The 25,572-nt window shown below is 48.6% G+C and overlaps 1 protein-coding gene across 1 annotated transcript in view; it reads right to left on the bottom strand.

Moving 5' to 3' along the window:
* DNAH10 (dynein axonemal heavy chain 10) overlaps window positions 1-25,572 on the bottom strand; it is a 148,341-nt gene that overhangs the window by 16,061 nt on the left and 106,708 nt on the right. The window contains exons 53-63 of the mRNA XM_082353905.1: window positions 23,117-23,288; window positions 19,088-19,291; window positions 18,172-18,252; window positions 15,683-15,880; window positions 14,977-15,138; window positions 12,247-12,421; window positions 6,534-6,715; window positions 4,346-4,482; window positions 3,073-3,290; window positions 1,660-1,881; window positions 1,331-1,478 (exon numbers count right to left, since the gene is read on the bottom strand). Coding sequence (XP_082210031.1) covers window positions 1,331-1,478; window positions 1,660-1,881; window positions 3,073-3,290; window positions 4,346-4,482; window positions 6,534-6,715; window positions 12,247-12,421; window positions 14,977-15,138; window positions 15,683-15,880; window positions 18,172-18,252; window positions 19,088-19,291; window positions 23,117-23,288 — 1,899 coding nt within the window. The remainder of the gene's footprint in view (window positions 1-1,330; window positions 1,479-1,659; window positions 1,882-3,072; window positions 3,291-4,345; window positions 4,483-6,533; window positions 6,716-12,246; window positions 12,422-14,976; window positions 15,139-15,682; window positions 15,881-18,171; window positions 18,253-19,087; window positions 19,292-23,116; window positions 23,289-25,572) is intronic.

The following is a 25,572-nucleotide window of genomic DNA, read 5'->3' as shown; positions in this document are numbered from 1 at the left end:
AGAGGTCTGGCAATTGCAGAACTCTCTGGAAGGCTCAGGGAAGAGGGACGTCAAGGAATATTCCTGCACTGATGATATCTGTCCCACTACAGTTATATGTGAATTTTGGGGGTGGATGTTCCCCTCCCCCGACCTTGGGATGCTTCCCCTACCTTCATGTACATACCTGGAAGCAAGGACCAGAAAAAACAAGGAAAAGATAAAAATGGAAAATCATGAATTGTTCATTATTTCAGTTAAAAGGTAACTGCGCCCCAGCAATTTCACCCAAGAAAATTAAAAACACATGCCCACAAAAAACTTGCACATGAATGTTCACAGCAGCACCGTTCATGACAGCCAAAAAGTAGAAACAACCCAAATGTCCATCAACTGATATGTAGGTAAACAGATTGTGGTGCATCCATCCAACAGACTATTATTTAGCCATAAAAAGGAATGAAGGACTGATACATGCTACAATATGTGTTGATTAAGCATTTGGAAACAATGTGATTAGTATTGTACTTAATACATATCTTTGAGACAGAATGTGTCCCACAAACATTTATCGAGGCCCGTGTTAGATGCCGGGTTCTGCTGAGCCCTGGAATTGAACAAAGCCTTTGAAAACGTTGGATTCGCCTAAGCAGGGAAAATGTATTTTGAAAACATTATGCTAAATGAAAGAAGCCAGTCACAAAAGGCCACATACTGTACAATCCCACTCATACTTAATGTCCAGAATAGGCAAATCTATAGAGACAGAAAATATATTAGTGGTTGTCAGAGGCTGGGGGTTAGGGGGCAGGAGGGGAAATGGAAGTTTTGGGGGTGGTGATGGCTAAAGGATACAGCATTTTTGGAGGAGGGTGATAAAAACTGATCCTGGTGATTGTTACACAACTCGATGTGTAATATACTAAAAGCTACTGAACTGTATTCTTCAAATGGGTGGATTGTATGGTAGATGAATTATATCTCAATCAAGCCCCTCCCCTGCCCCCCAAAATGAAAGTGACCGAGCATCTAAGGCCACTTGGCTCTGCACTGCGTAGGGGGAACGCAAAGATGAACAGAGCACCGTCTTTGCCTTCAGGGGACCCACAGGGCAATGAATAGGCAAAGGGCAGAGTCAAATCCGAGGTGGTTCAAGCCGCCCTCCAAGACTCAACAGGGTGGGCGGGCCAGGAAGGGGAGGGCTCTGCTTGGGGCCTCAGGGTGGTGGCATTTCAGCTCGGCCTTGCTGGAGGCCTGGGACAGGGGAGAACCAGGCTGGGCCCCAAGGACAGCAGGAGGGCGAGGATGTGGAGCAGTGGGGGGTGGGGGGTGTGGGGGGGGGCAGCCGTACCCGCAGGTTGTTCTTCTCCTCTTTTCTCTTTATCCAGTTGAGGGCCTGCTGCTGCGGGTCGATGCAGAGGGGGAAGCGGCTGGCCCGGGTGGTGAGGATGCCGTTCTGAACCGAGAGCTCGTCGGGGGGCAGCCCCTGGGAGCCCCACCTGGAAGGGGCAGCGACAGGGGAGGTGGGGATTTTTCTGGCCGAGCTGTGAGCCGACGGGGAGCCTCCGAGGCAGGGGAGCTGGGCGGGCAGTGCTCCCTGCCGTCTCTGTGCAGGTGGGTCAGCCGCATGCCCCCCGGGCTCTGTGCCCCGCCGTCCTCCCAGCCCGGGATCGCCCTCACCTGCTGATCTCAACGTCGTCCGTGAGCAAGTTCTCGAGTCGGAAGGGCTGGCTCAGGGGGACCCCCCGCTCCAGGATGTCGCTCTGCCACACGTGGTTGACCATCTCGTCGCGGAACTCCCACGTGAAGGCGCCCTCATAGCTCAGGAAGGCTGCGCACAGCAGGCAGTCGCCCAGCAACTTCACGCGCCGGTGCATCAGCTCGTCCAAATCGTTCAGCCACCTGGCGTGGGAGGCGGGGGCTGCCGTGAGCAGTCACATTCCGGCACAACCCGAAGGAACCTTCTAGAAGAGCCAGCCTGACACACGGCCGGGAGGGGGCTAGCCAGAAGGAAACATTTTCTGAGATGTTCTTTTCTTCTAGAGGACAGAGATCGCCAGCTCACTTTGCCATTTCCCTGCCTAGTGAACCCAACGTTTTCAAAGGCTTTGTTCAAGTCCAGAGCTCGGCAGAGCTCGGCAGATCCCAGCACCTAACAGAGGCCTCGATAAATGTTTGGGGGCTGCATTTTGTCTCAAAGATACGTATTAGATAGTAATCGCATTGTTTCCAAACGCCTGATCAATAGCTTAAAAACACGCCCAGCTGAGCACGAGCCCTAGTCCTGCTTGGTGACAAAATTCTGTCTAAGATAAAAGAAATCAGGTGTTTCATTTGGCCTCTTCTGGTAAATGGTCAAAGTCTTCTAGGTTTTAGACATATTGAGGGACTTCCCTGGCGGTCCAGTGGTTAAGACTCCGTGCTCCCAGTACAGGGGGCAAGAGTTCGATCCCTGGTTGGGGAACTAAGATCCCACATGCCACACGGCGCGGCCAAAACAAAAACAAACAAACAAAAAAATAGACATATTGAAAATGGTTTGTTTCCCATAAGCAAACAATATTTTCCAGTGTTTTCTATACCATTTTTACAGGCGCCAGGTAAGAAACTATTGTCACATCCAGTGGACCAGCTATGGCCCAGTGGGCCTCTTGCCCATAAGCATCAAACAGCTCCACCTATTGAAAATTGAAGCTCAGGACTGAACCAGCCACAAGGGTCCAGAGACAGAAGTGGGCTCCTCCTCCAGACCCATCCAGAAGGGACTTGGGGTTAAAGGTCATCAAGAAGCAAACATTCCCAGGCCCTAGGTCACTGGTTTCCCCCTGTCTCCACCGCTGCCAGGCCTCCCCTTAACAGTCACTCAGTAAATAACACTGAATACCTATTTTTAAAAGAATCTATAAAATGGCCATTAGCCACCTTTAAACATGATAATAGTAAAATCAGAACTTTTTCACACGGTTTTCAGCTCAAAATGCGGCGTGGAATAAAGACTCCACGTGGCGAGAAATTGCACTGCGGCTGTTCACTCACAAACCACAAAGTCTGGCTTAGAGCTGCTTAGCGGGAAGGCTCGTCACCCAGGCTGACCTGACATTCTCAGACCCCAGCCCCGAGATGAGCTTGTCGGCCGCGATCAGCCGTCTCTCCATGATCTCGGCTTCTTCCTGCAGCTGCTGCTTCTCCAGTATGGCCGCCTCGTACTTGGCCCCCAGGGCTTCCAGTTCTCTCTGGATCGCTGCCAGCTCATTCTGGATCCTCTCCAGCTCACGTTTGGTCAAGTAAAAATTCCGCTCCAGCCTGGCCACCTACGTGAAGACAGTTCGCAGAACGACGGGGAAAAGGACGGCCGTGAGGTGGGGATAAGACAGTCAGTCTCACACCTGGGCTTATGTCCACCTGCAATTTTTTTTTGGCCATGCCGTGAGGCTCGTGGGATCTTAGCTCCCCGACCAGGGATCAAACCCGGACCCACGGCAGTGAAAGTGCTGAGTCCTAACCACTGGACCACCAGGGAAGTCCTCCACCTGCATTTCTAATGCTGTCCCTACCCTCTGGGGCCACCCTATGTCATAGCGAGGCACACGGCTTCTTTTCTTAGTGACTTCTTCAGTGGTTTGATGCAAAAGCCCTACATCCCATTAGAAAAAAGACGTCCTGCATCCGAGTTAGCAGACGGCTTAATTTTCGTGTGTACTAAGGTCCCAGTAAGAGGACCCTGTGATTCTAAGCCAAAAACTCAAAAGAATGCACTGAAGACTGTATTGGTCCTACTATGGGTTCTAAGTTTTCTGAGTGATAAAATCCTGACTTACAAAGCAATGTCAAAATATGGCTCAAAACAGTAGAATCAACCTCATACAATTCTCTTTGTATTGTGTCTTCTGCATGTTCCTTTAACCCAGTGGTTCTCAACAGGGACCGATTTTTCCCCCCAAGGGACACATGACAATGTTTGGAAACATTTCTGGTTGTCAAAACTTGGGGGAAGGGACAACGGCATCCAGTGGGTAGAGGCCAGCGATGTTGCTCAACATCCTACAGTGTCCAGGACAGCCCCCCTAAAAAGAAGGATCCAGTCTAAAATGTCAGTAGCACCCAGGGTGAGAAACTCTGCTTTAGCCCTAGAGAGTGATTTTACCCTCTTTTCTTCAAAAATCTTTCAGACTTTGGTTCTGTCAGTTCACATTACATCTAAATGAGAGCTATAATTCAGGGTTATTATTTACTGGGGGAAAAAATATTTATGCAGTTTAAAATCAGAACCTTGCCAGAATTTCCCCAGTAAAGCTGTGGACACATTCATTCTGACTCCAAAACGATCTCTTGGCAGAAGTGTGCAGGTCTTACAGATGGGCAATACCTTTTCTCTCTTGGGCTTGATTTCTCTAAAAACGTCACAGTAGCCCATCACAGCTTCCACAAATTTCAGCATCCCCAAGCCTGCCTTGCTCACGGCTTCCATTTCCTCAGTCGTGGTATTGAGGGTCTTCAAGAGGCCTAAAGGTCAAAGACGCAATGATTTCGATGAGCGGTGAGCTTCGTCTTGGGAAAATAAAATGGGAAATAAACTGCCTACTAACAAAGTAAGTGTAACTAGTTCCTTCTCCTCGGTAAGCCTGTGAGCGGGATCCGGACAGCTTTCCCACGGACAACAGGTGGGTCCAACCCCGAATGAATTTTGTGTAAGTGGATGTTTAAGATGTGAGTGAGGGGCACATGTTACTGCCGCCCAGGACATCCTATGACACAGGAACTTCCGTGTGACACCCAGCAGCCCCCGGGGACCCAGGGCATCAGTGGGGACCCCCCAACTGGGCACCAAGGTGGCTCAGAGCTGGCAGCTAACTGGGGTTCATAGGTTATTACAGGGCACCATCACCTCCACCTGCACCCTCACCCTGGGAGTAACTTCACATAAATGGAAGCCCATCCAACGATCGGGTAAAGAGAGTCCCTTGGGTTTTTGTAGTTGCTGTTATCCTTTGTGTTTCGATTAGCTTTGTTTTGTTTTTTTTAAGTGGCTGAAAAAATGCATTGATGGTCAAGTTCCGAACAAACCACCGTGATAAACAGTGACCCGATGAACTTTTACTGCCTTTGAAAAAGACGAACATCATTCTCACTGGCTAAGCTCTGGGGCAGGTCAGGAATCAGGCTCAGGGGGAATGCAGGCATCTGTAACTGAAATGGGGGGATGGGGTGGGTGGTGCCACTCCCGCTCCTCACCCACCCTCCAGGACCTACAGAAGACTTCATACTGGCAAAAGGCACAAGGGAAGTCAAGGTTAGACCAATTCTGTTTTTTTTCCCCGAATACCCATTTTAAAAAATTGAGGTAAAATTCACATAACATAAAATGAACACGTTAAAGTGTGCAATTAAACATGTTAAATAAACATGTTAAACAATAAACATGTTAAAGTGGCATTTAGTAGATTCACAAGATTTTGCAGGCCTCACCTCTATCTAGTTCCAAGACATTCTCATCATCTCAGAAGGAAACTTCATAGCTATTAAGCAGTGACAACCCATTTCCCCTCCCCAAACCCTGGCAAACACTAATATGCTCTTCATCCCTGTGGATTTACCTATTTACCTACAGATATTTCATATAAATGGAATTACAATACGTGACCTTTTATGCCTGGCTTCTTTCACTTAGCATCATGCTTTTGAGGTTCATCTATGCTGTAGCACACAGCAGCACTTTGTTCCTTTTTATGACTGAATAATATTCCATTGTGTGGATATGTTTGTTCTTGTTTATCCATTCATCCATTGATAGATATTTGGGTTGTCTCCACCTTTTGGCTATTGCAAATAGTGCTGTCAGGAACATCTGTGTATAAGCTTTTGTTTGAATACCTGTTTTCTATTCTTTGGGGTCTATACATAGGCGTGGAGTGGTTGGGACACATGGTAATTCTATGATTAACTGTCTAAGGAGCTGCCAAACTGTTTTCCACACCATTTTACATTTCTACAAACACTGTACGAGGGTTGCAAGTTCTCCATATCCTCCCCTCCTCCACTTGTAGTTTTGTGTGGTTTTGTTTAAATGATACCATCCCAGTGGGTCTGAACAGTACCTCATTGTGGTCTGATCTGCGTTTTCCTAGTGACTAATGTTACGCATATTTTCATATGCTTATTGGCAATTTGTGTATCTTTTTTGGAGAAATGTCTATTCAAGTCCTCTGCCCGTAAGACCAATTCTTGGCACCACTACGCCCATCGGACAAGATGCACAGGAGACGAGGCAGGGTGGGCTCCGTAAGACAGTCACGTATCCTACTAGGGAAAACCAGACCCGTTGCTGAATCACACATTCATCGGGCATCCACCGCCACTGCCCATCCAGCAACCACCCTCCCTGCCGCTGTCTTCCTCTGGGGACGATCATCCCGCCTCTTCCACCGGCAACGCCACGGCGACACCATCTGACCACGATGGGCGGGTCTGCCTGCGACAAGCCCCCTCCTCGCTCTCCCTCCCGGCCCCAGAGACTGAGCCGCCAGGCTGACAATCCTACATCTGTCTACACTCACCTCTGATATTTTTAACTTGGCTCTGGGTAACTGAATCAAAGTCAATCTCCATCAGAGACCTCAGGAAGTTGGGGTCGGACATCATGCCTTTGGCGGTTTTCCAGTTGAGATCTTTGTACCCCTTCATGATGAGGATGCATTCACAGACCGTCTGCACCTGCTTCGGGGGCTTAGCAAATGACCTGGGGAGAAAGGGACGCACACGTGGATCAGACGCAGGACCTGGCCTGAAGGAGAGTTCCCGAAAGATGGTGAGTCGTTTCTCGGATGCGATACTGCGTGGAAACAACGGAAGCCACGTCCCAACACCAACTTGCGCTCCTGGGGGTGGGCTTCTCCAAGGGCAGGGACTGGGTCTCATCCATCATGTGCCAGATCGGGCTCCTGGAATCGGACTGGGCGCCAGGAACACAGCAGGGTGTCATTCAGTGCAAACCCGGGCCACCCCTCAATCAGCAGCTCAGGGTGGAGCCTGAGAGTCTGTGTTTTTAGTGACACCCTGGGGTGACTGCTCAGACACTAGGTGGTAGCCGCTGTCATTATTATCACTATCATCATCATCCTATTTTCCACTTACGAGGCAAAGAAACAGTGCTCAAGTGTTGGGATGGCCTGCCTGTGTCCACATAGCCCATCCCGCACCCTGGCATCCTTCAGGCTATGGGAGCTGTTGTCTCTGTCTTTGATGAAGCTAGACCATCACTCTGCTGCTCCAACACTCGGATGTCCAGCACCCTCGACCCTCTGGAGAACTGGAAACCCAAAAGGATCAGGAGACGGAAAGGCTGCATCAGCGTAAAGACCCAAGAAGGAACGAGTCGCACACTGACTGTACCCAGTGGGCCCGCTTGGCGGGCTACCAGCGCCGGGCAAAATCTATAAAAGCCATAAAAGCCGTGGAGACAGAAGAACAAGGAAAACAATGAAGAAAAAGCAAAGGAAAGGAAGGGAAAGGAAGAGCCCCTGGAGAGCAGGGCGCAGCCTGGGGAGAGGCCAGAGTGCCCCCGAGGGAGGGAGAGGGAGACACAGAGAGAGAACAACCTGACCCGCCCAGCAGTGTGGAGGCTCTGAACCCCCAGACCCCTCCTGACCCCGGGACCCCCACCCACTGCCTGAGGAGCCACACAGCTTAGGGACAAGCCAGGGCAATGACTCCAGCACAAAGCCCGACGATTAAAGTAATGGTCCTGAGTCACCAGGGAAAGGTTCAATTATGCGGCGTTAGGCGCTTACGAAAGCAGGCATGCTGTCAACTGTTTTTAAAAGGTTCCCTTCAGGGCTCATGAAGGTCAGGCCCCGGCCACTGCTCTCTGAATAATCTGAGAAGGAGGGATTATTATTATTATTATTATTATTATTATTATTATTATTATTATTATTATTATTATTATTATCATCATCAGTGAGATGTTTTCAGACACAAGTCAGAAAAAGCCTTGGGGTGGCGTCCTGAGCCCTCCGGAAAGTTAGGAACGGTCCGGGGTTCTCAGCTTTCCCATCTATCAAATGGGGAAGTGGAACTGGAACCTTTCAGCTCCCAAATCCTTTGAGTGAAGTTCTCTGTTACCAGTTTACAGACCATGCCCAGGAACCTCGTTTATCCAGAACACAGTGTTGTGGTGCCAGATAACCGAGGGGTTCGAAAAAGTAAAGTTACAAGTCTGAGAAATGAAAGCGTTTCTGTTTCATTTGATTCCTTTCTTCTATCACAAAAGAAACTCAGGGGGGGACTTCCCTGGTGGTCCAGTGGGTAAGACTCCACGCTCCCACTGCAGGGGGCCCAGGTCCGATCCTTGGTCTGGGAACTAGATCCTGCATGCCACAACTAAGAGTCCGCATGCCACAGCTAAGAGCCCACATGCCGCAACTAAGACCCAGCGCAGCCAAAATAAATAAATAAATAAATTTTAAAAAGAAAAGAAAAGAAACTCAGGGAGAGAGAGACAGACAGACAGAGGTGACGCCATGCTGCCTTCGCTGGAGGAGAATACCCATCACAAGCCCCACTCCCCACCCCCTCACTCTACCCCAGACACTCTGACCGTCTCCGCTTTCCCCCCGAGTCAAGCTCCTTCCAGCCCCGCTCCAGCCTCCATCCCACGTCTCAGTTTAAATGTCACTTCCTGGGGGTCATCTTCCCTGACTACCTACCCCCCAGACTAGTTCAGGTCCCCCATTATCCACAGTCATAGCAACAAAGACCCTCCCTTCCTGACCTCCTCCTGGGTAATTTTATTGTACACGTGAGATTCCCATGTGCACACCCGTGCCTCCCCCAGACCGTCAGCTCCATGCGGTGAAGACTCCCTGCCTGGCCCATTGCCTCTCAGCCCCGGTGCCAGCATAGGGTGGGCGGGCGGTAGGCACCCAATGATACTGAATGAAGGAAAGGAAGAAAAGTAAAATTGCAGGCCAGTAACAAAGGGAGCCTTTTATACTCCAGAGAAACATCCACCGCTAATCTTCATTACTCCTAATCTTCCTGCCTTAACACTTAATGATTTCTGCAAAGGGGATTGAGTATTACAGAAAGGAAGTGTTATTTAAAGAATTAAAGGATTATAAAATTGTCAAGACCTAAATGCTGGCTCATCACTCTTAACATCCAAATGGCCTAAACAAAGCCAGACTGTAGTCATCTGGATCCAAACTCATTAAACCCAAAGAAAAATCCCAAAGAGATCAAAGACTTAAATGTAAACACTATAAAAGTATTAAACTATAAAAGTACAGGATGAAACCATGGGGAAATTATTTTACAATCTTCCAGTTGCAAGGCCTTTTAAGTATGAGGTAATAGCGAAAGCCACAAAATAAAATATTGCTGAAATCTGCCATATAAAACTAAAAATTTATACAAGGCAAACACAAACACACACAAAAACCTCCTAAATAAAGTCAAATGGCTGATGACAAACTGGGAAAACTATCTGCAACTCACATCATGGATAAAAAGCTAGTCTCCCCATTAAATAAAAAGCCCATGGAAATGGATAAGAAAAAAAAAAGCAACAGTAACAATAATCCAAAAGATAAATGGGCAAAGCACATAAACAGTTCACAGAAAATGAAATACACAGGACTCTTACACACATTTTTCACATATGAAAAAAAGGCCAACCTCACTCATCAAAAGGGAAATGCACATTACAACTACACAAATACCATTTTCCATCTATAAAACAAGTAAAAATCCATGTGTTTAGTAGCGCCCTCTGTTGGTAAGGCCATGAAAAAGCAGGTACTCGCATGTATTGCCATTGGGAGTGTAAATCCGTTCCATACCTACGGGTGGGCATTAGGCAACAGCTATAGACATTATAAACACACACACCTTGGAACCCAGCAATTCCACTTCTGAAAATGTATCCTTCCAGTGGACTTGTGCATAGTGAAGTAAGGCAGGGTTATTCTTTGCCACACTGTTTGTAAAGGCAAAAGACTGGAAATAAGCTAAAAATTCATAAATTGAGGCTGATTAAATAAATGATGGTACAGCCATCCAATGGGCTATGATGAGCTATTTTTAAATATTGAGGAAGTTCTCATATAACAACATGCAAAAGATCTCCAAGGTCTCAAGCAAAAAAAACCAAGATGCAGAAAAATATGTATAGTATATTACCAATTATATTTTAAAAGGAAAGAAAAAAGGCTACAGAAGTATCCCTTGTTCTACAACCCTTAGAGTCCAACGTCGGGAACTGAAGAGACACTTGCATATCTGGTTGCCTTGAACATGCACAAAAGCTCTCTGAATGGATATGTAAGAAATGAATGGCAACAGTTACCTGTCATGTGGTGAGGGGAACTAAGCTGATGGCGGACAGGTGAGAGGGAGCTTTTCATAGCACATCATTTTGATGTTGGAACCATGACCCTAGCTAATGTTTACATGGCACTGACTCTGTGCTCAACCCAGTTCTGAGAGCTCTTTATGTAATAGCTCACTGGATCCTCGTAACAACCCCGATGCCATGGGGACAATTATTATCATCCACATTTTACAAACAAGGAAACTGCAGCACAGAGAGGTTAGGTGACTTGCCAAAGGTCACACAGCCAGTAAGAAGCAAAGCCATGCATCAACATATTACCTGTTCCAATAATTACATTTTAAAAATTTCTCCTTTTGGGCCATAGGCCGTTTCATTTTCTCGGGGGTGATGCAGGCACCCCATCTAACTGCAGGGGACACATATCAAACGCTCCATGTGGTCCCATGGAAATCCACTCTTGGATTAAATAAATACTCTTTCCAAATAAATACTCAAAACTTCTTCCCAACTCTCTGCTCTCAGAATGTTTTTATGCTGCTGACCTGGGAGTAGTGCCCCAAATCTGTATAACCAGTGGTTGGATGTTTCCCTTGGAAACGTGCATGTTGAGGGTCTCTCCCACAACTCAGTCTAAACTTCCAGTGCGTGCTACTGCAGTTTTAAAACATCCATCCTTATACCTTCATTGCAATCACACTGCAAAGCTCTGAAATCATGACCTCTTGCTAACAGCAGCAGCAGCTCTGGATGACCCCCCAGGAGTTACTCGGGCCCCCTGCCCTGGAACTGGCTGAACGTTCTGTTCAAATCCACATGTTTCACAAATGAGCCAATAGCCAGAGCACAACCTTGGACAAGGGATGTTGCTCGGCCCTTAGCAAAAGAGATGAGCTCAGAGATGCAGCACCATCCCGCCAGGAACACAAAACGCAGGGTCAGCTTCCAGCCTGGAGACAGGAGTCTCTCTCACAGGAGACCTGACTGTGGGACCAGAAGGATGGAACCCCTTCTGAAGATGAGGCCGTGATGGGGAGTGAGGAGAGAGCTGAGGCTCCTAATGCAGGGACACGCGTGGGGGGCCTGGCAGCACGATGACGGGGGCGGGGGATGGTGGAGAGGGCAGACGGGACACCGTTTCTTCCTGGCTTCACTAGCGGTGCTAAACTTACCAGCGAGATCCACGAACGGTGCCCTGGGGGGACCACGCCCCACGGGGGGAGGGGAGAAAGCTCCACACCAGACCCCTCTTCTGGACAGCAAATGGGCCCTCTGGCTGCGGGGGATGGAGTCATTTTACAGACTGCTTTGCAGAATGTCTGGGGCCACAGTAAAGACCCACTCTCCCAGGACTTCCCTGGCGGTCCAGTGGTTAGGGCTCAGCGCTTTCACTGCCGGGGCCCAGGTTTAACCCCTGGTCAGGGAACTAAGATCCCACAAGCCACGCTGTAGGGCAAAAAACCAAAAACAAACAAACAAAAAACACTACTCTCCCCACCTGTAAAAGGCTATCATTTGGCTAGAAATGGATGAGGGCATCTCCCATCCGCTCTCAGCCTGCGGCACACCTTGCCTGCATCCAGGGCCCTGCCTCTTTTAGGGCAGACACTCCTCTGTCCTTCCCGTAAAAAGGACTGACTTACAAGGCTCCAGCTCTCCCACCAGCCCCTTCTGGAACCCAGTCTCCTTCTGTGAGTCAGCCGGGGTTCAAGGCCAGTGGGCCATGGCACCAACTGGCTGGGAGGCCTGAGGCGAGTCAGCTCACCTCCCTGGGCTCCACGTCCCTCGTCTGCAGATGAAGACGATAACAATCCCCACCACGGAAAGCTCCTGGCACAGCGGCCGGCGCAGAAATGCCGAACAACCGTGATTATCTCATCATCACTGTCAGGAGTGACGTTGGTGGCCAAGCACGCTGGGAGAGCGCCAGCCATTACCTGATCTCGGTCACATCTGACTTGTCCAGTTTCTGCAGCTCCAGCTTGGCGGCCTCCAGGATGGGCATGACCTCGGCCAGGGCCGTCTCGGCCTCAGTCTTCTCCGCCGCAATGACCTTGTTTTGCTCCTCCATCTCCACGGCTTTTTCCTCCACCAGCTTCTTCTTTTCCTCCGCTATGGGGGGGAGGGGGAGGTCAGCGAAGCCCCTGGGGCATGGGGAGGATGGACCACCGCTCCTGAGCCAAAGCAGCGCAGCCCTCAAAGGTGGGCGCTGGGCGGAGGGTGCTGAATGAGCTTCGGCCAATATGGCGGCCTTGGGCGTTCCCACTGGGACAGATGTCCTCACGGCGCCTGGGGTCCCCAATACAGGGACAGCTGCTGCGACTCTGACCCTCCTTGACTGGCCCGCCTGTGTCCCCCTCCCCCCGCCCCACTCCATCCCACAAGACAGCCTCCAGCCCTGCTTGGCCAGTGTTAGCTGAGGACATCAGAGCTGCCCTCCTTGTTTTTCTGGCTCACTGACATCTCTCTGGCTCTTCATCAGCTTTTCCTACATTCATTCAGCCCAGCTCAAAAGCCACCCTCCCCTGAGGTCACTCTCAGTCTCATCACTCTGTTTATTTGCTTCATGACACTAATCACAATCTGAAATTTCATCTGATCATTGGCTTGTTGATCGGCCCCACTCACTAGAACGTAAGCATCTCCCCGAGGGCCGTGACCCCAGCGTTTAGAACAAAGCTTGGCTCGTAGTAGGTGTACTGGCTTGAATAGTGTCCCCCTCAAAATTCATGGCCACCCAGAACCTCAGAAAGTCACCTTATTTGGAAAGAGAGTCTCTGTAGATGTAATTAGTTAACACGAGGTCATACTGGGTTAGGGTAGGTCCTAAATCCAATGACTGTGTCCTTATAAGAAGGCCATGTGAAGACATAGAGGGGGAAAGGTCACGTGACAATGGAGGGGCCGAGATGGGAGGGATGCGTCTACAAGCCAAGGAACGCCCAGGATTGTGGGCCACCATCAGAAGCTGGGAGAGGCCAGGAAGGATCCTCCCCTAGAGCCTTTGGAAGGAGCAGGGCCCTGCCAAGACCTTCATTTCAGACTTCTATCCTCCGGAACCGTGAGAGAATAAGTAAACGCCTGTTGTTTTAAGCCACCCAGTTTGTGGTGCTTTGTTATGGCAGCCCTAGGAAACGAACACAGTAGGTATTCAATAAACGTATGCTGAATTCAGCAGTCTCTCCCTGATGGGGCGTTCTCTCGGGACTCAGCCTCACAAGTCAACAAGCAAGCGTTCAGGTTGGCCGATTCAAAATGTGAACTCCAGGAGAAGGTCTAACTGATCCAGCCAGGGCTGGAACAAGCCCAACCCGACAGCCCAGACTGCGGGTCAGGAGCAGACAGGGTGCCAAAGCCAAGTTGGGGTGCTGTGACCAGAGTAATGAAAAATGGGTCCTGTGGATAGGGCCTGACACGATACAGCTGGAACTGAACTGAACCAAGGTCGTACACAGAAGCGACACAAACATGCGCTGGGAAGAGAATATCCAGAGGCAGGAAGGTTGAGTGGCTTCTGCAGAAATCCGAGGACGAGCTGGGGAGGACGCATCAGAACACGGGATTCTGAGAGGCGACAGGAACGGGAGCCCCAAGACCCAGGGAGAAGGATTAGGGGCCGTGGCAGAGCTGCAGCTTCGGAGCTGTCCTGTGTGAGAGTCATGTAAAGGAAGCCAGTTCCAGGACTTCCCTAGCGCTCCAGTGGTTAAGACTCCGCACTCCCAATGCCGGGGGCCCGGGTTCGATCCCCGGTCAGGGAACTAGATCCTGCACGCATGCCGCAACTAAAAAAAAAATCCCGCATGCCGCAACAAAGATCCCCTGTGCCGCAACTAAGACCCGGCGCAACCAAATAAATAAATAAATAAAAAGACAGCCAATTCCTTAGAGCAGGAGGGAAGCAGACCAAGAGCAGCCGCCAGGCCAGGAAGATCAGGTGAGGGGCCCAAGAAAGAACCCGGAAACAGGTTCACATTAGAACCAAGAAAGTCCCAAGTGAATGATGCTCAGGCCAAGGTCATTTAAACCGACCCAGTTCACTAGCTCATTGAGGGTAAAGAGATGACTCTTCCTCATCCTGGCAAATCGTCAAGCTACCAGCTGTGGGTCCTGCCTATGGTAACGTCTTAGTGCCTATTATAGGGGGCTTGACGCCAACTCAGAAAAAAATAGCAATGGGAGGGTCAAAAGATGCCAGTTCCAAGACGGGAATAAAGACACAGACCTACTAGAGAATGGACTTGAGGATATGGGGAGGGGGAAGGGTAAGATGTGACAGGGTGAGAGAGCGGCATGGACATATATACACTACCAAACGTAAAACAGATAGCTAATGGGAAGCAGCTGCATAGCACAGGGAGATCAGCTCGGTGCTTTGTGACCACCTAGAGGGGTGGGATAGGGATGGTGGGAGGGAGACACAAGAGGGAGGGGATATGGGGATATATGTATGCGTATAGCTGATTCACTGTGTTATACAGCAGAAACCAACATACCATTGTAAAGCAATTATACTCCAATAAAGATGTTAAAAAAAAAAAAAAAAGATGCCAGTTCCTACAAGTGGCTTCCCAGGAATGTCCCCCAGTGGAGCTCTGTCCTGTTTTGGGGTTTTTTTGGCGGGGTGGGGCGTGGGGTGTCCCGACCCCCAGAGTTGGACCCGCACTCACCTGTGGCCGTGTTGGTGGCGATCTCCTCCAGCAGGGCCTCGCAGGCAGCCGACTTCTCCGCCAGCGCGATCTTCTGCTCGGCCAGCTTCTGGTTCAGCTCGTCCAGCTGGACGGTGGCCTCCTTCAGCTTGTCCAGCCCCCCCTCCAGACGCTTGCACTGAGCTGAGGAAAGAGAACACAGGTATTCACCCTCCAGGGGGCGCTGTCCCCAACACACCCAGACAAGCATTCCAGTGCGATTCGTCCAAGTTGGGCTCACCAGAAAAAAAAAAAAAAAATCATTTTCATGAGATGTCAAGCATCTATCAGTACCTCCATTGCCATTTGGGGATGGCATCTTCCAAAATGAATGTATTTCTGAAAATAACCATTTGTTTGGACAACAACCAGAGCCAGAGCATTTTTAAAAAACATTTTCCAACAGAGCACGTTGCCCTCATCAAATAGTATCTCTAATGCAATGAAAATTTAGAGCTAAGAAAGTGCATGGCCCAGCACAGAAAAACAAAAATAAAAGCATGCCAGGGTCCTGCCCACTCAGACGAATCACTCTGAAATGCAAAATCCAAAATGTGCTTTGCTTTGCCTCAATCCTGAGTATGCCCAATCTTGCTAAGAAATGTCTGCTTAAGGAAAAGATCAGCAGTTGAATCTTTATTCGTAAGTAATAACAATTCCTGTTAACCGTCCCATTCCCGAGTCTTACCTATATTATACTGAGTTTTCTCATCCAGTAATTTTGAATACGTGTTAATAAAATCCAGGTAGTTCTTGGGAGTTACGTAGTTGCTGCGCCTCAGTTTCTGTAGAAATTGTTTACTGAATTCACCCACAGATTCGTGGACCAAAACAACATGTTCTACCAGATCTTCCATATTTTCTACTGGGATCAGTGGATTAGTCCCTGAAGAGGAAGGAACGGAAAAGGGTGGCTCATAAAGAAAGGAAAGGAGCAGTTCCTCAGAAAGTTAAACATGGAAATCCCATGTGACCCAACCATTCCACTCCTAAGTTTGTACCCAAAAGAACTGAAAAATGGACACAAGGAGATTCTTGGACGCCCATGTTCATAGCAGCACTATTCACAGTAGCCAAAAGTGGGAACCATATCCAAGTGTCCATCAACAGATGGATAGATAAACAAAATATGGTCTGTCCGTAAATGGATTATTCAGCCTTAAACAAGAAGGAAATTCTGACACATGCCACAACATGAATAAACCTGGAAAACACGCTAAGTAAAAGAAGCTATACACAAAAGGACAAATGTTTCATGATTTGACTTACATGAAATATCTAGAGTTGGCAAATTCGTAGAGACAGAAAGTATATTAGAGGTTACCAGGGGTTGGGGGCAGGTCTGGGAGGACAAGCAGTGAGTGTTCAGTGGGGACAGAGTTCCAGTTTTAAAGATGAAAAAGGTTCTGGAGATGGATGGTGGTAGCAGTTGCACAACATTGTGAATGTAATTAGTGTAACAGAGCACACTTAAAATGGTTAAAAATTGTTAAAATGGCAAATTTTATATTATATACATTTTACCACAATAAAATACGATATAAAAATGTTTTAATAGAAAAGAGCAGTTATCACTTGTCACTGGCTTTTCTGGACCACAATACTGATCCACGCTCTGGCAATTTCTCTAAGAATACAGAAAGCCAATTCTCTGTCCCTACTGGTAGGAAGGCTAAGACAGTGTGGTAGGAGGGGCTTGAGATTCCAGGAGAGAAATTTGCTCAGTGCCCCTGCTGTATCCCCTGTACCCAGCACATATTGGGCACAAGGTAGGTCTTCCTGTAAGTCTGATGAAAGAATTAATAATCACTCCCAGTGCCAAAACCACATCACTTGGATTATCTCACAGATTGCAAAATACTTTCACCTCAAAGCAGAAAATGAAGGAAGTATGACCAAAAGCATGCATTCATCCAGATTCTGCATATTTGATCTTGAATTATACCAGGGATTAGCAAACCACAGCCATGGGCCAATTTAACAGCATGCATGAAAAGCTTTGCCTCACAAATATCCATACTTATGGGTACAGTCATCCCAATTCCAGGGATATAACCTAAGGAAAAAAATTCTGAGCAAACTCCATGCAGCATTATTTATGATACTGAATCACTGAATACTGAAAGCAAAGCTAAGTGCTAATGCACGGAGGTGGCTAACAAGCCTATGAAAGCTAAGGCACATCTATATCAGGATTGGCAACCTACAGCCTGCAGGACAAATCCGGCCTACCACCTGTTTTTGTAAATAAAGTTTTATTGGCACACAGCCATGCCCGTTCATTTACATATTGCCTAGGGCTGCCTTCCTGATGCGATGGTGGAATTGAGTAGTTGCAACAGAGACCATATGACCTGCAAAGCTGAAAATGTTTATCATCCGGTCATTTACAGAAAAAGTTTGCTGATCCCTGAGTTATATCATCAGGAAAGAGTCAATCTCTTAGGGCTCTTCCCCAAAAGACTGCAATCTGCCTATCAAGTGGGACTAGTTGTTTATTTATTGAATACATATTTATAAGGCTGATGCTATTTACAAGGTCACCCAGTGTCATAAATCTGCTCAAGTTAGGTCCAGATAAAAAGTTTTTCCCTGAGGATAAATTGACTTGCTTTCTTATTTTGAAGATTAAAATTAATAATCAAGGCCTCAGGGCTTGGAAACTGTAGAGCAAAATCAGCCCTGATGGATAATCAGTTTACCGAAAGGTCCTTCAGGCATCCCTGGGGTCAGGGATCAGCACACTTTTTCTGTAAAGAGCCAAACAGTAAATATTTAGGCTGTGTGGGCCGTAGAGTCTCTGTGGCAATTACTCAGCTTTGTGGTTGTAGCATAAAAGCAGCCATAGACAGTATGTTTATTACGTGTGTTCCAATAAAACTGCATTTACCAAGACAAGCGGTGGGCTGAATTTGGCCTTCAGGCCGGGGTTTGCTGACCCCTACTTTGGATGATACCTAATCAATTTTTATCCTACGTTGTCCTTGTAAAACCCCCGAAATCTCTTTGGACTAAGACACAATATAAATCAAAACACACTAACAAACTAAAACACCATTCACGGCCATGGGGGTTAATGGTGACAGAATCTACTGGACCAAAATTCAGAGTCAGAAAAAGGATAACATATTGCTTTGTTATACTGTTAACATGGTCCCCACATTAGCTGTCACTTACCTAAAAATGACTTAGCCACTGCACGCAGAGCTTGGGAAGGCCAGGGCATGAACCAGTCGATACCAGTGTTATTTACTAGACCTTGAAAAGAAAGAGAAACAAAAGAGATGATCGCTCTGCAACTCCGAGATGCTCGACAACACGGATACCGTCTTTGGTACCCAACACATTGGTGAACGAGCTGGGCAGGTCCAAAAATAATGATCAAGGGACTTCGCTGGCGGTCCAGTGGTTAGGACTCCACGTTTCCAATGCAGGGGGCGCAGGCTCGACCCCTGGTCAGGGAACTAAGATCCCGCATGACGCACAGCCCGGCCAAAAATTTTAAAAAATAAGTAAATAAACAAAAATAATGATCAAAAGTAGGGTTTCTCAACCTCGGCACTACCGACACTTGGCCGGATAATCCTGTCTGGTGGGGCTGTCTGTGCACTGTGGGATTCTTGGCAGCCCCCTGGCCTCTATCAACTAGATACCAGTTGGATACGTGGCTGCCCCCCCCCCACCAGAGTTGTGACAACCAAAAATGTCTCCAGGCATTGACAAATGTCCGCTGGGGGAGCAAAACGGCCTCCCTCTGTTCTAGGGGCAGGTACTGCATCTTCCATGAGGCTGCCAGAATTTTCCCAGATGGAAGGGCGCGGAGAGCTACGTTGCACTCGCTATGGGCCTTGCACCTGGGACCGTGAGCATTTCCTCGTGTCAGAAGGATACAGCCACCCAGCGGCAACACGAGAGCCTGCTGGCAGATGTGAGGGGCCACTCGGGGCTCATCCGACACGGCAGGGCCCACATTTCAACCTAATGACCATGGCATGGGTCACTTTGCTGGTGGAACCTCACATGTCATTCCCTCCCTAAGGCACGCACCCTGCTGAAGGGGTAAAACGGATTTGCAGGCTCTGCTCAAGGGCACCTGGGAAATTTCTGCAGCGGGTCCTCAGGGTGTCCCCCACCGGCGACATGCCCAGGACGACGTGCAGGTTATTTGCACTCTTGTTCACGAAGTACTGCCACACGGACTCCTTGGCCGGGCCCATCCCTTGCTTCAAAGCCTCTTGTCCAATCTGACTGAGGATAGACTCCTTTTCCTCTTCTGGGAAAAGTGCGGGCACGATTCCTAGAAAACAAAGGCCAGGATTTTGTTTAAGTTCCAGGGTTATTATCTCTCGAGGCACTGAAATGGCAGGAAGCACAGCGTCACGAAAGAGCAGTAGATGCCGAGTCCAGAGAGCAGGGCTTGGGTCCCAACTCTGAGACCCAAGGCTCACTTGCCGTGTGTGTAATTCCCTTTGAGCCTCAATCTCCTCATCTGTGAAATGGAAATAACAAATGCCTCCTGCTTACCTGGGCGGGTTACCGTGAGCATCAGAGCAGGGGTTCTCAACTGGGGACAACTCTGCCCGTCCCAAGGGACATTTGGCAACGTCTGAAGGCATTTTTGGTTGTCCCAACGTGTGTGTGTGTGTGTGTGTGTGTGTGTGTGTGTGTGTGTTGCTGTGTGTGTGTGTCGCGGGGGGTGGTACTAATGGCATCTGGTGGGTAGAGGCCAGGGATGCTACTAAACATCCCATAATACCCAGGACAGCCTCCACAACAGAGAATGATCCCTCCCCTAATGTCACCAGTGCCAAGGAGGAGAGGCAAAGCCTTCATTCTGCAGCAAAGCATAAGAGCTTCAGAGCTATTTGCCCTCGATCCTTTGGGGTACTATTAAATGGACCCACCGGACCCTACTCAGTCTTCATAGAAAATACACCCCGAGCCCTGCAGTGGGGTTGACAGATAGAGAACAGGGCTGACATTTACATCCCGGATTACAAGTTTGTGACCCATGTATGAAAAGTCTGCTGCCAACCCAAGGACACATGTGCTAAATGCCACATCAATAGCCTAGACAGTAGGTGCCCCAGGCATTCAGGAGACAGGAAACTGGCACCATCGAGGAGGCTTCTTGGAGGGTGACCCTGCAAGGCACTAGAGCTAAAACTGGGGGGAAAGTTTCCTTGGTGCTGGACTGGAAAGTGGAGTTCTGTTGATTTTGCCCCCAGCCCCCATGCATTCCCCCCTTTCCTGTCATAGGCCTCTCTTTTCCTTTGGAGAATCACTTCTCATCCATTCTAAGTCTGGATGTGGTTTTGGGTAGTCATGACACTACCCCAGGCCTGACCAATCAGAACCCTGCATGACCCCGGCCAAAGTCACTGGCTCAGGGATGGGCATGTGATCTGAGCCAGCCAATGAGAGCCCTGCCAGGCACTTTGGCCACAACTCCTGGGAAAGAGAAACCCTCATTCACTGGGCTAAGAAAGGAGGATGCAAGTCTGCAGCTTCTAGTGCCATTTTTAAAAACTACTTTGGGAAAACCCAAGAATGCAAATAAAAGAAAAACAGTAAAGCCAAGAGCGAGGGAGAGACCAGTTCCTGATGATTTCATTTGAGCACCTGAATCCAACCTGGACTTTTTCAGTTCCAAGAATCAATACCATCTCCTTCATTTCTCCCGAATTTTACGTAAGCTTGTTTGGGTTGAGCTCCTGTCACTTGCAACCATGGAGGCTGATAAAGAGATGGAGAGAGAGAGTGTGCCAGGCATGGGCAAGATGCAGAGGCAGGATGCAAAGAGTAGACCTGGAAAATGAGAAGAGAAAGGCGGCCAGGCTGCAGAGACAGGAGAAGTCAGTCCACGGAGACCCGGAGCAAAGAAAGAACAAGTGCAATGCGCAGAGAGTGGTATCTTAGGAGGAACAGCAATACGGAGATGTCTGCAAAAAGTCAAGGTCAGCCACGACGAGGGTCTGGCTTAGATGGTAAAGGGAACACAAGGGAAGTGACAGGCTTTAGAGACAAAAAAGCATTCGCAAATGTGGGAGAGGCTAAGAGTCGACACACTCCAAGGTTTAGACCTGATGAGAGTTATGGTATAACTAAATACATGGAGACGGGCAGGGGACAGCCCCCTCAGGACGAGAAACAGCCAGATTCTGGCTAGTTGGGCCTTGGGGTTTTTGTTGGGTTTTTTGTTTTTTTGTTGTTCACTATTTGTACCATTTCAAATTAGTACAAAACATTTTTATTAAGTATCAGATGGGTTCCCTGAGAAAAGAGCTAACACAGCAGGCCCGAGGCTGCTCCCCTTACAAAAGACTGCTTTCAGTGTTGGCCCTTGGCTGGCTCCTGGGAACTTAGACTCCACGAGGGTTCCTACCACCATTCACCAATCAGAGGGGCTTACCATGCCTGAGCTGGTGGTACAAACTGCGGTTTATGCTGACCACCTGCTTTCCCCCTGGAAATCTGGAATTTGGTATGTGCCAGGCGGAAGGTGCCTACCTGACCAGCCCCCAGTGAACAGCCTGAGCGCTGAGTCTCTACTGGGTGTTCCTGGTTGAGGATACTTCACACGTGTTGTCACAACTCCTCGCTGGGGGACTGAGTGTGTCCTGTGGGACACCCCAGGGAGGGGGCTCTGGAAACCTGTGCCCGGTTCCCCCAGACTTTACCCCACGTGCCTTTCCCTGTGCCGATTGTGCTGCGTGCCCTGTTGCTGTAATAAATCACAGCCATGTGGACTCCAAGATATAAAGAGGAACTTGCTCCTGCTTCTCCTCTGCGTTCTCTTGCTCTGGTTCACTCTTCCTCTTTGAATTCAGTCCTGGACTCGCTTTGCTTCTCACACTCTCCCCCGGGATGATTCCATCCATCCCCAAGGTTTTACAAACTACAGACCCGTGACTCTGAAATTGACATCTCCGCCTGAGGCCCTTCTTCTGAGCATCAGACCCATCTATCCTTGGAAATAGGGTCTTTACAGAAGTAATCAAGTTACAATGAAGTCATTAAGGTAGGTCCTAATCCAATATGATGGGTGTCCTTCTAAAAGGTGGATGTTTGGACAAAGAGAAAGACACAGGGAGAACAACAAGAGAACACGAAGACAGAGATTGGGGTGATGCATCTATGAGGCAAAGAATGTGAAAGATGGGCAGCAAACTACCAGAAGCCAGGAGAGAAGCGTGGGACAGATTCTCCCTCAAAGCCCTCAGAAGGAACCAGCCTTGCCGACGCCCTGATCTCGGACTCCTGGCCTCCAGGACCGTGAGACAATAGACGTTTGCTGTCTAAGCCACCCTTCTTGTGGCTCGAAAACAAACACACTACCTAACAGCCCGTAGGTGTAGTGGACTCCATAAGCCCGATCTGGTCTTCCCTCCCCGGTAAACGGAGCCACTCATCACTCACTCAAGCCAGGAACCCGAGAATCATGCTTGACGCTCTCTTCCTCACCTTGTCCGGTCCATCCAAGTCCCATTGGCTCTACCTCCAAAATAACTCGAGAATCCACCAGTTCTCTCCGTTCCCACTGCCCCACCCTCGTCCAAGTCGCCGTCATGTCTCACCTGTACCTGGGCAGCAGCTCCAAGCTGGCTGCCCTCTCGGGGTCTAATGCATCTCTAATCTAGTTCCCACAGGGCAGCCAGAGGGATCTTTTAAAAATGGAAATCTGGGGACTTCCCTGGTGGTCCAGTGGTTAAGACTCCTCGCTTCCAAGGCCCTAGGGGGCATGGGTTCAATCCCTGGTCGGGGAACTAAGATCCCACATGCCATGCAGCACGGCCAAAAATAAAACAAAAATAAATAAAACTGTAAATCTGTACCACAGCACTGCACCCGGAATAAAATCCAATCTCCTTTAAATGGCTCACAAGGCCCTGCGCGGTGTGGCCCCTTCACCTGGTTTGCGTCCCGTCCACCAGCTCACCACGTTCCCGCCGTACACACTGTACCCTTGGCCTGTGCTGCGCCTACCCACCTGTGAGAGCCTGAATGACGCCTCCTCTGCAGGTAGGAAGTGCTTTAAAAAGGTAACGCTTATCGGACGGCCTCCGCTAAAAGCTGAGCAGCGGAGACCAGCAAACCCCGTGCGAGACCAGCGTCCCGGTACCTGAGGTGAGAATGTTGTTGATGAGCTCCAGGAAACCCTCCTCGGCCACGTGCGCATCCGTGAACAGGAAGATCATCATCTTGTTCTCAATGCCAAGTTTCAGGTAAAGGTTCTTCAGATCTTCCCGGAAATTGCTCTCAGCGTAGCCGCGGCTCAGAAGGATCTCAAACACCTGCCGACACGGAGCACAGCATCCCCGTGAGACCACCGGCCCTAGGGAGAGGACGGCTCCAGGCAGCGCAGCTCGGGCTGAGCCGCCGTCACAGAGGGACCAGCGACAGCAAATCTGGATGACCTGGGCCATTTTCACGAAATACGGCTGAGTGAGAAACGCAGGACACAGAAAACTGACATCCCTTTTTGTCAGACAAACCACAGTGGACGTTCTGTGCGGGCGCACACGTGTGCGGGGTGAGAGCTTATGCAGGGAACAAGGCCCGTCCAGACGGATTATGAATATGGCTGCAAAAAGAAGGGTGGGGGTAATGCAAAGGACACCCTCAGTCATTAAAATGAGTCATTTGATGGGAATTCCCTGGAGGTCCGATGGTTAGGACCTGGCGCTTCCACTGCCATGGCCCGGGTTCCATCCCTGGTCGGGGAACTAAGATCCCACAAGCCACATGGGGCGGCCAAAAAAACAAAAGAGCCATTTGAGTTACTGGGAGGGAGGGAAGGCAGAGGGTGAGCCAAGCAACAGAGGGAACGGCTGTGGATACAGTCACTGTGCGAACTTATTTAAAACGAGATAAATTGTGGGAAGATGTGTTAAAAAAAACCGAATAAGAAGCAATTTTAAAAATCTTAAATTCAAAAATCCTATTACACACAAAATAGATTAAAATGGAAATAAGGACACAAATGTAAGCCAAGTCTTTCCTGTTCAAGCATTTCCTCCGGCTCACACGTGTAGAAGTTTAACTGCGACCAACGGTTTAGAAAAAGCTCAGATTTATGGTAACAGAAAGATCCCTCATTTCCTCCCTCCCCTCTACCTCTAGTCTCTCTCTCACACACACACACACACAGCCTCTTTCACACTCACAGGCACTCACACACGCTCACACGCAGCCACTCACACACTTTCACACCCACACATGTTCACACTCACAGTCACTCTCAAACACGCGCTCAGTCGACACACTTCCATGTTCGTGGGCACACACACAGATGTTCACCCACTTTCACACTCAAAGTCCCTCACACACATTCACACACGGTTACACACACGTGGACACCCGCACACCCTCTCACACAGTCACAGGCACAAACTCAGGGCAACATGGAAGCCCTTCAGCCACATATAATCAGGTCTCCAGTTCTACCTGCCGCCTGCAGACCCGGTTCATCCTCCCCGAGGGTAGCTTTCACTCCGCCCCCTCAGCAGGTCCCGGCACCCCTGGCATGAACAGCTCTCTCTGGTCCCCCTACCCAACTGCCCCTCCACTTCCCAGGACACAGGGATGGCCCAACATATCCCACTCCTCCTCCTCTTCCCCCCGACATCCTCTCCGCCATTCTTCGAGCCCAAGATGCACAAGCACTACCTCAAAGGAAAATGCATCCATTTTTGTTTGTTTGTTTTGTTATTGGTTTTGTTTTTTTGGCCATGCACCATGGCATGTGGGACTTTAGTTCCCCAACCAGGGATCGAACCTGTGCCGCCTGCAGTGGAAGCGCAGAGTCTTAACCACTGGACCACCAGGGAAGTCCCAAAAATGCATCAGTTTTACCAGGGCTAATCAACAGAAAAGTCAACTTGCCCAGAGGGTAACATTATATCCTACAGAAAAATGTAGGAAACAATAGTAAAACAATTACATTTGAATAATGGATGATTTTGATTACATATTTTATCTAATTTTAAAGGTACATCAACCAAGTTAGTTTAGAAATACTTTCAACCAAAGGTTAATATTTGTGAAATACTGCAAGCTAGATTCATTGAATTAACCGTGACTGCTCTTCTATATAAAGAGTTCTAACAAATCAATAAGCATATAAAGAGGCAACTCACGAAAGGGAAAAGAGAAATATCTAATGAACGTATAAAAAGATATTCAAACTGCACTATTAATTAAAGAAATAAATTCTCATTTGAACTATAATAGTTTTCACCTGTAACCCTGGCAGATATCAGAATGACAATACCTGGTGTTGGCAGAGTAGGGAGAAAAGGACATTGCTGGTAGCATAAATCAGTTTAATCCTTTGTTGTGGGACTGATTGGTTATTAATGAAGACATTTTTAAAAATAAACCAAATACAGTGAATAATAGAATGACACTGTACCCCCCACCCATCTTTAACATTTGCTAAAAACCCAAAAGTCATATTTGCTTCAAAACTATTTTTAGCAAAGTTATGGATAAAATTAAAAATCCTTTGCTTCTCCTCTGGTCCTCCATCTCCAGGCTTTTTTTTTTTTTTTTTTTTTTTGGCCACACCGCAAGGCT

This window comes from Balaenoptera borealis (genome assembly GCF_965194805.1).
Source record: "Balaenoptera borealis genome assembly, chromosome: 14".
NCBI lineage: Eukaryota > Metazoa > Chordata > Mammalia > Artiodactyla > Balaenopteridae > Balaenoptera > Balaenoptera borealis.
The sequence above is the reverse complement of the archived record's forward strand: the minus strand, read 5'-3'. Positions and strand labels throughout refer to the sequence as shown.